The sequence below is a fragment of the Salvia splendens genome, unplaced genomic scaffold, assembly GCF_004379255.2.
Source record: "Salvia splendens isolate huo1 unplaced genomic scaffold, SspV2 ctg157, whole genome shotgun sequence".
Lineage (NCBI taxonomy): Eukaryota > Viridiplantae > Streptophyta > Magnoliopsida > Lamiales > Lamiaceae > Salvia > Salvia splendens.
The window spans coordinates 29,237-45,113 of NW_024598796.1; the positions used below are offsets into that span (position 1 = coordinate 29,237).

The window sequence follows — 15,877 nt, forward strand, 5'->3', positions numbered from 1 at the left end:
TCATAAATATACAATTATATAGGGTTGGATCTCGTGAAAATTATGTGTATTTTAAAAAAAATTATAGTATGGAATATATAATGCACTTATGGGGATCAATTACTAACTCATTATTTAATCGCTAACTACAACTAATTTAAGACCATATGATTTTAGATATCTTGTGGTCTACAATTTGCCATGTGTAATTTTATTTTTATTTTTTAATATCAAAAAAATAATAGCAACTATCAAATTTAGGGTTTAGAAACACAATGTCAATACAGTGTATGACATACATCAACACAAAGACATGACAATGTCAATACAATTTCATATTGACATTGTACAAGCATTGTATTGACATATTATGTGTCGTGTATTGATATAAAAGTGTTAACGAAATTTTTGAAAATTTTCGGATTTTTTATTTCAAATTTTGACATCGGAACATATGCAAGTGAGATCTCGTTAGAATCCTTATGAAATTATCTTTAATTTGATATATGTTGTGCGAAAAAATAATTTAAATCGAGAAAGTTATATGCGTTTTAAAGTTATGTGATATTTTTAAAAAGTTAGTTACAACTAGCTTGTTCTAAATTTACCTTAATACCCTTATTGACATTTTTTGTTTATCGTGTTGACATTTCGGGGCTGATAATCTAGGCCCTTAATTTGAATATCTAATGACTATTATTTAATTGTAGTTAGTAATTAAATATTGAGTTAGCAATATAACACTCCCATGCGGTAAATTACATTAAACTCAAAAAAACTAAACTTTAAAATTACTCATGGGATTTAAAAAATGGTCTTGTAATTAATTAAGAATACTTATTTAAACCTCCTAATCTATGACACACTTTATATGGTGTAAAAGGGGTAGATGGGGAACCACAGTCTTTAAATTAAAAAAAACATATTCTATCCTATTAATTAAATGGATTGTCTAATAAGTAGAACACATACTGTTCTATTCAATTGAAGAAACCTTTACAAAACTATGGAAGCGTTTCACTATAAGAAACTTATTTTATAAAAATACAAAATTAGAGACGCAATTAATTATCTTGATTTTTAGAAAAATGACCAAAATTGGGGATGCGGAGAAAAACATCCTTAAGTTAAGGACACAACTGTCTACTACGTCTTAAATTTTTGGTTTTTCTGAGAGGCTTTTGTTCCCTTAATTTTAGTCGGATCGCCAATATTGAAAACACATTTCAAAGTGCAGATGATGATGTATTTAAAACATAAATTAACCTCCTTAATTGACTAAAAAATTTCCTTACATTTTTATTCTAATGGTATTATTAGGTTTTACCTCAAAAGTCAAAACCACGGCCTAACACCCTCACGTCGATAAAAGACAAACTATTCAAAATATTTTAAACGATACACATTTGTTCTGTTATACAATCAAGTTAGCAACCCATGTAGCTCAACCCAAATAATATTCCACGTAGATAAAAATAAAATAAAGATTACATGCAAGGGATAATATTGTCTTATTTAATAAAACTTTGCCTCATTACGTATGACCTCAATTTCCTACTTCTTCCAGATAATCGAACACTTAATTAAGCATAAAAAAAATAGCCACCTACTCTTCGAAATACTTTAAAATAGTGGAAATTCCTCACAACACATAATACATTCAACTCTGCAGAAAAAAAGATTGGGAAATAGTTATATAATGCTTAAACGAACAAACTTGATTTATTAATATATATCAGAAGTAAATAAGTGATTCTCCAACACATCGATCTGTTTTTGGATTTGGCCAGCGTGTGTCACTAATTATAGTTTATTTTAGAGGTTGCATGTGCTTGTGAAGATCGAGATCTTATAGTACATAAATATGGAGATGCTTCAGAACTTGAACTCTGATCCAAGATTTGGATTTGTATTTGATCGAGACTTCATTAATTTTTTTTCAATCACATAAATAATTGATCCCTCACACTATATTACTTTCAGAAATTTAGATCCTGGGTCTTTGACTGTGTTTGATTTAGTCAATTGTCATTTGAAACATATGGATGATTAATTGTTGTAAAATACTTATATTTATGTCATTTTTGGTTATACACATGCACTTACAACGTTGTACCAATAATATAATTTGTTTTACAATTTTCGTTTTTATGCAAAATTAATGCATTTTACGAAAATTATGCGTAAAAGTACTAATTAAAGAGATTCATCCCATATTTAAAATTAAGATTTTCATCATAAATTTGTTCCCTGCCTAAAACTGTAGTCCCATAAAATTAAGAATATGACAAACTAATTCATCATTCCGCTATCAAATTGTGTCAAATTAGACTAAATGAAACTTTTTCATAAAATTGTTCTTGAAAATAAAATATTAATTCATCAGGATACTTATTTTGAAAAATTATGTTACACAATCATGCTTATCAGTTATCATCGTTTGAAGCGATTAATAGTTAGAATCAATTTTTAGTTCCCATATTATGAATCCTAAAATAATTTATCATATATGTACATTAGATACACCAAATTTTGTGTAAACTTGCATATGCCCTCGCACTAAATTACAAAGAAATATGGGGTCTAAGTAAGTGCATTCCTACAGTAATCCTTTGAGGCTTTGAACCGTTGCAAAAATCTTAATTAATAATAAAAGAACTAAACTATATATTATATGATGTGGGCAACTTGGTTGTCTACCTAATAAGTGTATCTGTTTATGGATTCCATATTAGTAATGACATCTTCTTATTCTTTTTGAGGGGGATTACGGCATCTTTCCAAAGGTACTTTTTTCTTCAATTATTTATATATATAGACAGGCAGACATACATACATAATTGAACTCGAAAAGTTTTATTGCAGTTTTTGCCCAGTCTTTTTTCTGTCCAACAACCGTGTGCTCAAGTAAAGACAGACAAATAAAATCATCATACTCATAAAAAATAAACTACTATGACAATTTAATAATTAATGTTTGGCCCGAAACGTGCAGATAATATTTTTAAGTGCAAATGCAGCGTTTTCTAAATACTTTTCGATTAGAATGCCGCTTAATTTCTGAATCTATCGATATCAAACGACTCTCATAGTAATTTAAAGGGTAATTATGCTTAAATATACATATTTTTTTTGTTTTATATTTGATCTATAAAATTTGTCTTTAAATTCATGAAACTTGATCATGTGATTGATATTCAAGTATATATCTATATGTAACTTAAACGATTAGAATGCCACTTAATTTCTGAATCTATCGATATCAAACGAATCTCATAGTAATTTAAAGGGTAATTAATTATGCTTAAATATACGCATTTTTTTGTTTTATATTGGATCTATAAAATTTGTCTTTAAATTCATGAAACTTCATGTGATTGATATTCAAGTATCTATATGTAACTTAAATGATCAATAAATTAAACATTGTAATTAGATGTTTGTAATGATGATATCAATTCGTCATAATTTGGTGATAGCACAAAATTTCGAAGTAATTGGAACATTTTAATTAGATGTTTGCAATTATGATATCAATTAGTCATAATTTGGAGATTGCACAAAATTTCGAAATAATTGGAAGTTCAGTTCTTTGAAAGCAAAATTATGTCAAAAACCAAAATATGTTAGTTGTAATATTGATGTAATGTTAATGCGATTTGGAAATTGTGTGGCAAATAAACTTTATGCCTTTTAATTAGAAAAGTAGTGTAAGTTTAAAAGTTAAAACGATCTCCCTCCATAGTGAGGAGGCAAAATTAGGGTTTTCTTATACTAGTAAATTTTAATTAAAGATAAACATAGAAAGGATATATACTAACTGTCATCTTACTAATGCCACATGAAACGTAATAATCCCCTCAAAGATACATTTAATCAATAGAACAGATAAGATCACAAATTTAATATTATGAGAAAATTTGTTTGGTAACTGATAAATATACATTATCGTATCACCTACGTCATGCGCAATGTTACAAATTTCATATATATAAATAACAATGAAACTTTAATTAAAGTTTCAGGAGAAGCACTTAGGGTCCACCACCACTTAACTTTTTGATTATTTGTAAATACAAATTTAATTACATAGTGCTCGCTCCATTAAGTAAAGGAAATTTGTCGACCTTTAGTGACGCCAAACTCCAATAAAAACAAATATTAAATTAGCATGTCGTAATAATACTGCTTTCAAATATTTAATTACTTATTTAGTTAATTAAATGACCCAAATAAATTAATCGTTAATTAAAGTTTACACAAAGGAGCCTTCATTCGCTCATCACATAAAGGTCTATATATATAATATACATACACCGTTTCCGTGAACTCGAAAAACACACACAAATTAGGGCTTCGGTTTTCCAATTAATCCACAAATTAAATCAAAAGCGATGGCGAAAGTTCACCCGAATCCATCGGCAAACACTTGTTCATCATCGGAGAAGGAGACGTTCACGATTTGGATGAAATCACTCGTCTGCCATGGAAATGGTTGCACCGTCTTCAATTCCGTCGGAAACGTCGCCTTCCGAGTCGATAATTATCAACAGAGATGCAGCAGCAAGGCCTTTCTCATGGACTCCACCGGCAATATCCTCTTCTCTTTAAACAGAAAGGTAATTCGAAACTCGATTTCGGTTGTTAATTTATATGCTATTGATTTGTGAATTTGTGCTGAGACAGTTGATTTTTCGGATTTTTGCAGAAATTGGGGTTTGGAAGTTGGGAGGGATTCAAATGGATCGATTCAGTCGTGAGAATGGAGAAACCGTACATTCGAGTAAGGCGAAATGGCGGGATTTTGAGAAAGGATAATTCGTGCCAAGTTTCAGTGGGATGTGATGAAAGCAGTTACACAATCACAGGATTTGAAGGGAAATCAAATCTGAAGATCACAGACTTTTCCGGCCAGATTTTGGCTGAGGTTAGTTAATTAAATAATTAATCTATTTAAATAAGTGTTAAATAATGATTAATAAAAGGCGATGTAATTTGTTACTGAAGATTTAACATTTTTTAAAATATTTTCAGGCAACACGAAAGCAATCAGCAGAAGGGGTTGTTTTGGGAGAAGATGTGTTGAGATTAACTGTGGAGGCGCGTGCAGATCAATCGCTTGTGATGGCACTTGTAACACTCTACGGCTTGATTAGTGGGAAACTGTGATTATTAATTTATTAATTAAGGGATGTAAATAGGAGATGAGTTTATTGGATATAATCAATCCATACACTGTCTTGAGTGTAAAGTCTTAGGTAGAAAATGATAGTTTTGAAAAATGGATCTTTACCAGCATTTTCATAGTGCAAATAGGGACTCAATTTTGTACTAGTATACGTTTTGATAGTTTAATTCTGTTATGTCTTTGTACAAGTTACTGTTACTATTTACAAATTGCAATCGATCAAATTCTGTGTTCTACAATTCTGTGTACTACTCCTACAAGATATCTACTCTTTGTATATCACTATAACATCGATATTTAAATTAATTTCTATAAGAATAAAGATTGTTTTTTTTGCTGTAGTATGATAGTATAACTTTAATTTATTTCTAAAATTTGTTTAAAATTGTCACATCCCAACTTTAGATTAATCAATCCTAATAATAAGAATTAGCTAATAAGAGCATCCGCAGCGGTGAGCAGGAAGCTGTCCGTCCGTCCGTGCCAGCGGCAGGACACCGCTGTCCGCCGCTGCTCTCTTGACGCTGGCGCGGCGCTGCTCGATGCATCGAGCACGTTCGTGCCAACGAGCAGCTGACGTGGCGCGTTCTGATTGGCCAACGACATTTCCGTTGGAAATTCAATTTTTTTTAAATCGAAAGTAATACCCAAAAAAAAAATCAGAATCCCAAAAATCTGGCCCTTTTTTTTACCCTTTTTCTGGATGTTTTTATTTTATTTTTTTTATTGTTATTATCCCCAAAATCATCTATAAATACACACATTCATCATCCATTTTTCACATCAAATCATCTCTCATTCATATTTTTTCATACAACTTATATCTACATCCTCCTCTCTCACTCAAACCCTCAAATTGATTTCACTCATCTCATTGCGGAAGCAGAGCGCGAAGAATAAGAATACTATGAACAACATCGTGCCGCCTATGAAGCCTATGTCGCAACGAATACCCTCACCCCTCCTTCTCAACCAACTAGATCAACTCGCCGATACATCCATCGTGACCGGGAGAGGGCCAACGAAAGGCTCGTTGCCGACTATTTTTTCGACCAGCCGCGGTTTTCGGAAGATTACTTTCGGCGTCGTTTTCGCATGTCAAAACGCTTGTTTATCCGTATTGTCAACTCATTGTCCGCCCGTGTTGAATACTTTCAAACAAGTACATACGCAGCCGGTCGGCAAAGTCTCTCGGCGTTGCAGAAGTGTATGTGTGCCATCCGACAACTTGCTACAGGGCAAACGGCTGACCTCTTCGACGAGTATTTGCATATCGGAGAGTCCACTGGAATCCTTTGCCTTAAAAATTTTTGCGAGGGTGTTCGTTCAGCTTCGTCTTCACGAAACAGTCCATGGTTTTCCCGGTATGCTTGGCAGCATTGACTGCATACATTGGAGGTGGAAGAATTGCCCGACTGCTTGGAGGGGGCAAAACTTAAGCGGCGGCGGCCCAACACTTGTCCTTGAAGCGGTCGCCGACTACCGTCTATGGATTTGGCATGCATATTTCGGCGTTGCCGGATCCAACAACGACTTGAACGTGCTCTATTCTTTACCACTCTTCAATGATGTGTTGAATGGTGTAGCACCGGCGATCGACTTCACCGTCAACGGAAATACATACCACATGGGTTACTATCTCGCCGATGGTATCTACCCAAGGTGGTCGACTTTCGTGAAGACGCTCAGCAACCCGCAAGACCCGAGACGGGTTCTTTTTGCGCAGCGTCAAGAACCCGCTCGTAAAGACGTCGAAAGAGCTTTTGGGGTCCTTCAAGCCGATTCAACATTGTGAAGGCCCCGTCTCGGCTGTGGTAGTGAAAAATATCGCCGACATCATGTACACGTGTATTATCTTGCACAACATGATTATAGCCGACGAAGGACCGAGGGCGGCTAGCTTTTACGACGAGGATGAAGCCGAAAGCTCAACAGCGAGGTCTCCCCCACGCCGAGGTGTGCATACCGCGGTGGGTGAGAGGATCAAAACAAGGCACACAATGCGCGATACCCGAACCCACGTTGAGCTACAAAAAGACCTAATCAAACACATTTGGGTGAAATTCGGCCACGAGTAATTTTTATGAATCTAATTATGTAATTTTTAATTTTTAGGATTTAAATTATGTAATTTTTAATTTTTAAGACTTTAATTATGAAAATTTTAATTTTTAGGATTTTAATTATGTAATTTTTAATTTTTTATAATTTGTAATATTATTCCGGTTATTTTTAATGAATTTTAATATTGTGGAAATGTTTTTATTTAAATTGAATAATAGAATGGTGTGACCCTTGAACTTGTCCTTACGGAAGAGCACGGATGTAGGTGTTGTGCTCTTGCCTAAGAGCAGGGAGTAAAAGTGGGTCCGGGCCCACATCCGTGCTCTTACCGTGCTCAATGGCAAAAGCACGGATGTGGATGCTAATGATAGAAAAACTTTATAATATTCCAACTAGATGGAATAAACTGCAAAATTAAGCTAATATTAAAATATTGGAATTAAAGAATAGAAAAAAGAGGAAATATTTAAAGTGGAAATAAGTTTGGTACACTGAACATCATACACTGCAAACAGCATCTTGTCAATTTCGAAGTGATTTAAAATCTTGCAACAATATGTAAAAAAATCTTAGTCACTCTCAACATAAAACACATCTAATAGAGAAATACAGTACTCCCTCTGGCTAAGATGACACGTTTCTTAGTCGGCATAAGATTTTATGAGTTATTAGTTTAATGTGTTTAATTGGAGAGATAAAAAAGTGGGTTTAAGTATTAAATAGAGAGAGAAAAAGAGTTGAATATTTTAATTGTAGTAAGAAAAACTGGTTGGGTATATTAATTGGAGAAAGAAGATTATCAAAAAGTAGAAATGTGTCATCTTATTTGTGACAAACTAAAAAGAAAAGTATGTCATCTTAGCTGGAACGAAAAAATAGCAGTAGTACTTGGTATATTTTGCTTAGTGAAAGTTAATATGGTGATCAAACAGTACAAGAACTTCACCACATGAAAGTGAATTTGTAACAAAGTCATGCGTTTCTCAACTTTCTTGTACCAAATGACAAATTTTAAACTTTAAAGGAACCAGAACACAATTTTTGAGGGAGTCAAACTGCAATTCAGAGAACTTGTTTTGGGTAATGCTGTTAATTAAAATATTTTGATTAAATGGAATATTTGAAAAGACAAATTACTTGAACTAAATTGTATATTTTCCTTTATATTATATAAACTCCAGTCCTTGAGCCACAAATAATAGACGTGTTCAAAGCCCCTTCATCATGTACGACAACTTTATTTATAGCACTACAATAAAATCATAGCAAATGTTGAAATAAGAGTGAACTCATTGGCTCTTCAAATAGTAGTAGTACTAAATTAATTTATGCCCTTAAACATGTTTGGTGAGCCAGATTCGCACATAAAATATAAGGGCCAAACATATTGTACCTAATAATGAATTAAGGGTCAAAGCTTGTTCAAGATTTTTTTTCTATTGATTATATGCATGCCTCATCAGAAAAGAATTCTTACAAAATTAATTGATGAGGACTATTGCCGACAAATTAACTAAACCTATTAATTATATATATACTAGAATAAGAAAATTATATAAATCAAATCTCAACCGTTCAATATATGCTATTACAAATTAGACTGAATGATTTCAAATTGTTTCAAGTTTCAACAAACTCAACCTTCTGATTCGTGATATGTTAAGTTCTTTTATCTTATTCTTTGGGCAAGTTTGGAGCTCAAATTTAGACGTACATTCAACGTTACTCAAAATAGATTGAAGGCCTTCCATGAAATCCACAATATATGAGAATAGTTCGAATAATAGTTTTCAAAGGTCCTCAATTTACTAAAACTCATCTCTAAAGAGAGCTAGAAAAATAAGAGAGAAATTTACTATACTACGTACTATGATTCAAAAGATATAGACATCACTCAAATGTTTCGAAAAATTGGGTCAAGTTAATTTGCAACAATATATCTAAACGTTGAGAATTGATTATAAATGATCTTATATTAATTTAATGATTCATTTTTATTTTGTAATTTTGGTTGTGTAGAAATTAACACGCTAAGAGAGGTGAAATCAGCAGAATAAAAAGGCGTTGTTCGACACGGCGTAATTAATTAAAACAATAATTAGAATTTAGAATAACCGGAGTTGATTATTAGCTAAATTAATGAGCACTTATCTTAGATATTCAACAACTACTTAATTTGAAACGATTAGCGAAAGAAATAAGTCGTTATCGACCACATCGACATTTGGATATACCAAGACATATAAATATTTTATTTAGAGTGGTACATCATGTGCTAGCGATGGGAATCATGTACATTAATTGCATGTCTTATATTGATAGAACTTCATCTCTGACTAATTGATTCTACATTTTATTTGATTTGGACTTGGATTACTTCGCCTAACAATGGATTAATGAGTAAAATATTGGCTACTAGATAGCTAGCATTGAATTCCCTAATGAAATCTCGAGTTTAATTCACTATATATGCTAATATATTCACGTGCGCGTTGATTTTTTTGATGTCGAAGAAAAATGCCAAACGACATGCATTCATAAGATTAGATAAGCGTGATTTGATGTAAATAGTTTACAATATGTGTGCATGTGAGAAATGAGATCATCACATCAAGCAAATAAAGATGCCTCATTTGATTGGTATGTATAGAAATAATTATACATTAATTTATGACACTTATATGCATGTTAAGCGCTTTTTGTTTAATTAATATATATACAATCATTTCGAAATTTTTATAAACTTAAAAAATAATGCACTTGAACAACTCGAACTAAATTATAGAGACAAAAGAGCAACTTGCAATATAAGTACTAAACTAAATCAGACTCTCACCTAATCAATATTGGGAAGAGATCATGATCTATCGCGTGTAAGAGCATCCACATCACCGTCTCGATACGGCTCTCCCGTCGCGTCCCGTGGCCCTCCGCCTCGATGAAGCTGGCGAGCCAGCTCGCCACGTCGCGAGGCGTGACGCCCACTCGCCGGTCCGTGAGTGGGCGTCGTCATGCTGACGCAATAAATAATTTTTTTAAAAAAAAATCGATTTTCCGAAAAAAAATTTTAATTAAAATTTTAAAACGGTAATATTACCGTTTGAAACGATAATTTTTTTTATTCTATAAATACTCCCATTACCTCTTTCATTTTACACACACACACACTATCTCTCATGTTTTTTTCTTCTCATCACTATCATATCATCTCTCTTTCCTCTTCAATTTCTGCAAAAATGTCCGGTGACGGAAACTCCGGCGGCGAGGGTGGCTACGACTTGAACGCGTTTGTCGACTTGGGGGCATGTACAATGTTTTGGGTGCTTCCGGTTCCGGTTCGTTGCCGGGCACCCAAGGCTCGTCGACGCCGGCATACCAAAAACCATCTTTTCCAATTGATGCATACTATCTTCCCTCCGCCCCGAGGTATGGGCAAACACATAGATTATCCCAAATTAGAGAGAATATTCCGAAGGAACACACTCCGAAAAACCTTCCGATAGGAACTAGAAGAGGAGGAGACGGAGGAGGACGAGCCAGAAGAGGAGGAGGACAAGGCGATGGAAGCTCCGCCAGTCGCGGATCCAGAAACGAGGAGGACGAGACGATGGAGGACCTAGGCCGTCATCCATACAGCTCCGCGGAGACGATGGCTCTGTTCGACGCTTGACTCAACACGTCGTACGATCTATTCGTCTGGAATCAACAAACCCGCAAGTATTTTTGGGATAAGGTCACCGACATATACAACGAGCAAAAGCCAAAGGGGACCTTCCGCCGCAACATGAAGATGCTTCGCAGTCATTTTGAGCGAGCCGACAATGATATCAAACTATTTTGTGGGGTCTACAAGCATGAAGCGGAGAATTACCAAAGCGGAGCCAGTGGAGCTGACATTCTGAGAGCGACTTTGCGAGTCTTTAAAGCCAACACCAAAAAAGATTTCAAACATGCCAATGTTTGGCAGTCGGTCAAAGAGCTTGATAGGTGGGCTGACGGTGTCCTGTCCAGCACGGGCTCGAGCTCAAAACGCACGAAGCAAACTGCGGGTGGCCAATACTCGTCTAGAGAGGGCGGGGAAGGCAACGCCTCACAAGAGGTTGAGTTCCCGACATTCGATGCAGGGGACTCCTCCGGTACACGACGTCGGCCGCAAGGGAACAAGGCGAAGAATGCAGCTAAAGCTCGCGCAGGGAGGGGCCGAGGTGAATCAAGCCAGGTGGGCTCCCAAGGGCCGCCACCCTCCCTAATGTCCATGTACTTCACCGCCACAATGGCTGACACTTCCCGCATGACGCCTGGCAATATCAAGCCCATCTTGCCGACATTGCGTATCTGCCAAGACAACTTGGTATTCCGCCTCAAACGGGTGCACCGCCACCGCCTTCGGGGGATGATTCGCCGGCGGAGTAGTTTTTATAATTTAAGTGTGCAATTTTAATTTGTAGTATTTTAAATTATATCTTTTTTATTTTTTAAAGATTTTAATTATGTGTTTTTTAATTTTTAGGATTTTAAATTGTAATTTTCTTTTATTTAATGGAGTGTGTTTTTATTAATTGAATTTGTTGGAAATAAAAATAAAAAATGAAATTGAATGAATAGTTAAGGGATGAGATGGTTAAGAGATGGTGGGTTGCAGGTTTTGTCTTTTAGTTAAGAGATGAGATAAAAAGTGCAGTGAACCCCATGAATAGTTAAGGGATTAGAGAGTATTGAGACGGTGTAGAGATAGATATGTGTATGGCGTTACTCTTTTGTCGTGCTATATATATAGTTATATACTAATAGCAAATCGGCTTAATTTATCCGTGTGGAATTTTGAAAATTATGCAATATATTAATACAACACCATCAATTAATAAGAAATGCTTTCCTGATTTTTGAGTACTAATATATCATGTGTGTAATATTTTCATTCGTCGAGGCTAATTTTTGTGTGAAAATAGTGAATTAAACCCTGACTGAAAAATGAATGGCATATATATAGAAATTGAGTGACAACTTATATAACTCTTCACATCATAGCGAAATATAATAATGCACGTTGATGTGGTTGACAATCATTTTTAAATACGCAATTTATAGCAACGCCTAGCTACTTAATTAGTTTTGCTAATTGTGACATAAATTGAGATTGTTTGAAGAAATTACTAAAGATATGCGAAGATTACGAGTCAATTACAATTAATCTTTCCTGATTTATAGCAAGGGTAAATCATGTTAATATCTTATCATATGTAAAATCTCATCCGCCTATTTTAGGCGTGTAACTCCTTTCATTGTGAACATACAAGAATGAATATGAAATCCATTCTCAACATGATATCAGAGCAGAGGCTCAGAATATAGCCATATACCTTGTCCCGGCCAGAAGGCAGAGGACCTTCGAAACCTGAAAATGTCAGAAGAAGAAGACGTTAAATCCGGCGAACTCAAACTCAAAGCAAGCAAGAATGTTACAGTAGCATTCAAGCTAAATGGACGGAACTATCCACTATGGGCTCGGCTGATGCGAGTCGCCATTGGGAGCAGAAGGGCGTTAAGGCACATCAACGGAGTGTCGGAACCCCCAAACCAACCGATAAGGAGTATCTGGAGTGGGGAGGAGACGATTTAGTGGTCTTCTTCTGGATGGTGGACAATATGGAAATCGAGATCGTCGGAGATTTCGCACATCACCAAAGTGTGAAGGAGATTTGGGAGAGCCTGGCGGTGACGTACCAAAGCATGTCAGATTCGTATATGATATACGACTTGGAAGAACAAGGCAAGTCGGATCGTCCAAGGGACATGGATCTGGAGACCTACTGGAGAACCCTGCACGGGGGTTTGGATCGAAATTGATCAATGCCAAACCAATACCATCACCTGTTGCGATAAAGGAATCGGTGAGTACCGAAATATCAATCAATACCCGAAGGTTATACAAATTCTTGGCGGGACTGAACCCCCAATTCGAAGGAACCAGAAGGGATATCCTCAAGGAGAGCCCGGCGCCACTAGTAGACGTCGCGTACGGATGGGTGAAACGGGAAGCCACACAGCTGAAAATCATGCTGGCGGCAAACCCCGACCCAACCGGCGCAACGAACTGAGTAGGCCTCGGATTTGGAGCCCGGAATAGATTTCCTCCTCAACAAGCGCCCGCCCCGTCCCGGACAAAATCTCGCTGCCACCAACAACCACTACGGAGCAACCAAACCCGAAAAGACCAAATTATGGTGCTCAAACTGTGGGATGAACAAGCATACCCGGGAAAACCTGCTTCAATTGATCGGTTTTCCGGGGGTGGTGGTGGATGAGAATCAAAAGGGGAAGGCGAAATTGGCCATTGGAATGGAGGAAATCAGCGAACCGAGACTGTCGCCCATGGGTGAGTCGCCGAAGGAGGAGCCCCACGCAACGGCGGCGGCAGAAGAGAGGAGAAGAGGTAGGGCAGGCGGCGTTCGCCGGTCAGATCGGAGGAGCAGAGGGCGGCGGCTCAACCGAAGGTGGTAATGGGCAAGGAGTTTCATAACCCCTGCCCTTCTTATATTTTAAAGCCCAACCCCCTTAATTTTTGAAAATTACAAAAAATACCCCATATTATGCCAATTTGCCCCCCATACTTTGACTTAATCCAGAAAAGAACCCCATACTATGTGATGATTTATATATTAGTCCCAACAGTTTTTGAAATATTGCATATAAACTACCTATTGCATGTACTGTACAACATAAGTCTAGAAAAAAGATAGCAGGTGGATTTTTTACTGTGCGGCGACCGATACTATGACACATGATAAAGAGGATTTTGTGAATTTTGTGGGTACTATGAAAAGTCATATACAAACTGCGGATGGGGAATTACTTCAGTAGAGGGGAGTGGAACAATTGAGATCTCACTGACGTTCAAACTGTCAAATTGTCTCTATGTTCCCAAACTGTCACATAAGGTGATGTCTATTAGCCACGTGACGAAGGAATTAAATTGTACATTACTAATGCATCCCAATTTCTGTGTATTACAGGATATCAGGACGAGGAGGATAATTGGGCGTGACACTAAGCGTCAAGGCCTCTACTATGTTGATGAGATGGCTCACCAGGCAGTGCCGCAATGCTGGCTCACGGATCTGCAACTCGAGACGCTTGGTTGTGGCACAGATGTTAGGTCACCCATCTCTTGGTTATTTTAAACTGTTTTTCCTAATTTTCCCATCTTAAGGATTTTGATTATGAATCTTGTGTTTTGGCAAAGAGCCATAGACAATCTTTTAAGTCTACTGAAACTGCTGGTAAGAGCCTTTTTCACTTGTGCATGCTGATGTTTTGGGCCCCGCGTCCGTTATTGGTGATCATGATTTAGATATTTCTTATTATTTGGGATGATTGTTCAAGAATGACGTGGGTATATTTTTAAAAAAAACAAATCTGAAGTTTACGAAAAATTTATCCCTTTTTACAAACTAATCCAGACTCAATTTCAGACGACGACTATAAAAGTCCTTAGGTCTGATAATGGGAGGGAGTTTGTCAATCGGGAAATGTCAAATTTTTTCGTGGATGAAGGGTTAGTTTACCAAACCTCGTGCCCATATACCCCCGAACAAAATGGAGTAGCCGAAGGAAAAAAATAGGATCATTATGGAAATCACTCGTGCTTTGTTTTTACTCTAATGTTCCAAAATTTTTGTGGCCTGAGGCAGTGTACATCTGTTTACTTGGTGAATTGTCTCCCTACAAAAATCTTGATAATGGCAAGGGCCTTTATGGCGGCCCTATATGAGGAAGAAGCGCTTCCAGAACGGCGGAAGAAGCAATGAGAATCCCACATTGGAGAGAGGGTAATGCTTGTAGAAATGAATGCACTAATGAAAAGCAAAACGTGGAAGTATGTATGAGACCAGAAGGATCTAGACCAGTTTGGGATGCCGTTGGGTGTTCACAATCAAGAGGAAACCAGATAGGTTGATTGATCGCTACAAAGCGAGGTTAGTAGCAAAAGGCTATACTCAAACCTATGGAGTCGATATGTAGAGACCTTCTCACCAGTATCTAAGATGAATACTATCTGTGTACTGTTCTCTGTGCTGCAACAAAAAACTGGCCACTTCATCAGTTTGATGTAACTAATGCTTTCTTGCATGGAGAGCTCTCGACCAATCTATATGGAAGCCCCGCCAGGATTTGATGGGGAATTCAAGACAGGAGAGGTGTGTAAGCTCAAGAAGACTCTTTATGGTTTAAAGCAGTCACCAAGGCATGGTTTGGAAGATTTACGGAAGTAAAGAATAAGTATGGATACAAACAAAGTAATTCAGATCATACTTTGTTCCTAAAGAGGAAAGAAGGGATGATCACATGTCTGATTATTTATGTGGACGATATGATCCTTACTGAGAGATGAGGAAGAAATCAAGCAGTTGAGGAAGAACCTATTTGCCAATTTGAAATGAAAGACTTGGGCCAATTGAAATATTTTCTGGACATTGAAGTAATGCAATCCAAAAGGGAATATTTATAAGCCAATGAAAATATGTTTTGGATCTCTTGGCTGAAATAGGAATGCTAGATTGCAAGCCCGCGAGAAACCCCATGATGCAGAATCATGGTCTCCGGACTGACTGAAGGAGCCGAACTCACTCACCAAACAAGATATCA

General features: G+C 36.4%; 1 protein-coding gene across 1 annotated transcript; it reads left to right on the forward strand.

The window, feature by feature from the left end:
* Nucleotides 1-4,303: 4,303 nt before the first annotated feature.
* LOC121789170 (protein LURP-one-related 4-like) lies at nucleotides 4,304-5,406 on the forward strand. Its single transcript, XM_042187683.1, has 3 exons — nucleotides 4,304-4,598; nucleotides 4,688-4,906; nucleotides 5,014-5,406. The coding sequence occupies exons 1-3, from the start codon at nucleotides 4,374-4,376 to the stop codon at nucleotides 5,146-5,148; spliced, it is 579 nt and encodes a 192-aa protein (XP_042043617.1). The 5' UTR covers nucleotides 4,304-4,373; the 3' UTR covers nucleotides 5,149-5,406.
* Nucleotides 5,407-15,877: the final 10,471 nt, after the last annotated feature.

Bases quoted from the DNA above. Each gene is read 5' to 3' on its own strand.
- LOC121789170 (XM_042187683.1), top strand. From the start codon at position 4,374: ATGGCGAAAGTTCACCCGAATCCATCGGCAAACACTTGTTCATCATCG. The intron at 4,599-4,687 runs GTAATTCGAAAC...GGATTTTTGCAG, and splicing joins TCTTCTCTTTAAACAGAAAG to AAATTGGGGTTTGGAAGTTG. The intron at 4,907-5,013 runs GTTAGTTAATTA...AAATATTTTCAG, and splicing joins CCGGCCAGATTTTGGCTGAG to GCAACACGAAAGCAATCAGC.